The following is a 1029-nucleotide window of genomic DNA, read 5'->3' as shown; positions in this document are numbered from 1 at the left end:
AAGTATTACTCGAGGATTATAGCACTTCTAGGAAAGCCTCATCCCTCTGTGAGAATATTTCAGGCGAATTTACTACTGTTAAAGACACCATTCCTGCTGACAGTACTGCTCCTGGAAAATATGCTATTTTTAGTGAAGTTGCAATCCCTGGTTCTGATTAAATGCAATTTCTTGCGTATATACCATTCATCAGGAAGATACTACTGACGAGAAGATACTATTGGGGATGCTTTTTCAATTGGATACATTGTTTCAGGAGGAAAGACTATTTCTAATAAGGACATTACTCGAGAAGAACCAATCCATAGGAAAGCCACTACTCCACTTGTGTATATTATTCCAAATAAAGACCTATGGTGAAATCATTGTCCATGCAGAAAACTTTAATTCGGGATATGTTATTTCTAGTCAAGGCACCGATATTTCAGACCCTACTCCAGGCAAAGTTACTACTTCTGAACAAGGCAAAATTTCTACTGAAAATGCTGCTCAAGGTGAAGCCACTTCTCCAAGAGAAAGCAATTGTCTTAAAACATAGATGTTACTCCGGTTGAAATAAATGCTTCAGCTGAAAGAGCAACTAATACAGAAGTCATTCATCCTAATCAAGAAACTACTCCAAGAGAAAATGCTACTCCTGACACGTATACTGCTGGTCAAACAACTGGTAAAGTTACTATACATAAAAGAGACTATTCCTAAGCAAGGGACTCTCCTACAAGCGAGGTAAACACTCGAAAAGAGGGCGCTATTTCCATAGAAGAAAAGCCAACTGACGAAAACATTACTAATGTCAAAACTATTCCTAGTGAGAAAATTTCTCAAGAAAAATGCCCTACCTATGGAAAAGCCACAACTCCAGAGACGAACGCTGCAGGAGACATTATATCACTATAGCAGAACCAGTTCCTAAAGTAATCGCTAGCACCCGTAAAAATGTTACTTCCAGACGAGACGTTTCACTTGAGACAGTCGTTACTCCTTTACAAAAGACAACTAGAAAAGAAAAACTCCTAGTGAAAATGCGAC

At 38.5% G+C, this 1029-nt stretch overlaps 1 protein-coding gene across 1 annotated transcript in view; it reads left to right on the top strand.

Annotated features, from left to right (window-relative positions):
• The first annotated feature begins 830 nt into the window (after window positions 1-830).
• The window catches only part of LOC119591201 (mucin-17-like), a 21802-nt gene continuing 21603 nt past the window's right edge, over window positions 831-1029 (top strand). The window contains exon 1 of the mRNA XM_037939913.1: window positions 831-930. Coding sequence (XP_037795841.1) covers window positions 831-930 — 100 coding nt within the window. The remainder of the gene's footprint in view (window positions 931-1029) is intronic.

Source organism: Penaeus monodon, chromosome 28, assembly GCF_015228065.2.
Source record: "Penaeus monodon isolate SGIC_2016 chromosome 28, NSTDA_Pmon_1, whole genome shotgun sequence".
Taxonomy (NCBI): domain Eukaryota; kingdom Metazoa; phylum Arthropoda; class Malacostraca; order Decapoda; family Penaeidae; genus Penaeus; species Penaeus monodon.
The sequence above is the reverse complement of the archived record's forward strand: the minus strand, read 5'-3'. Positions and strand labels throughout refer to the sequence as shown.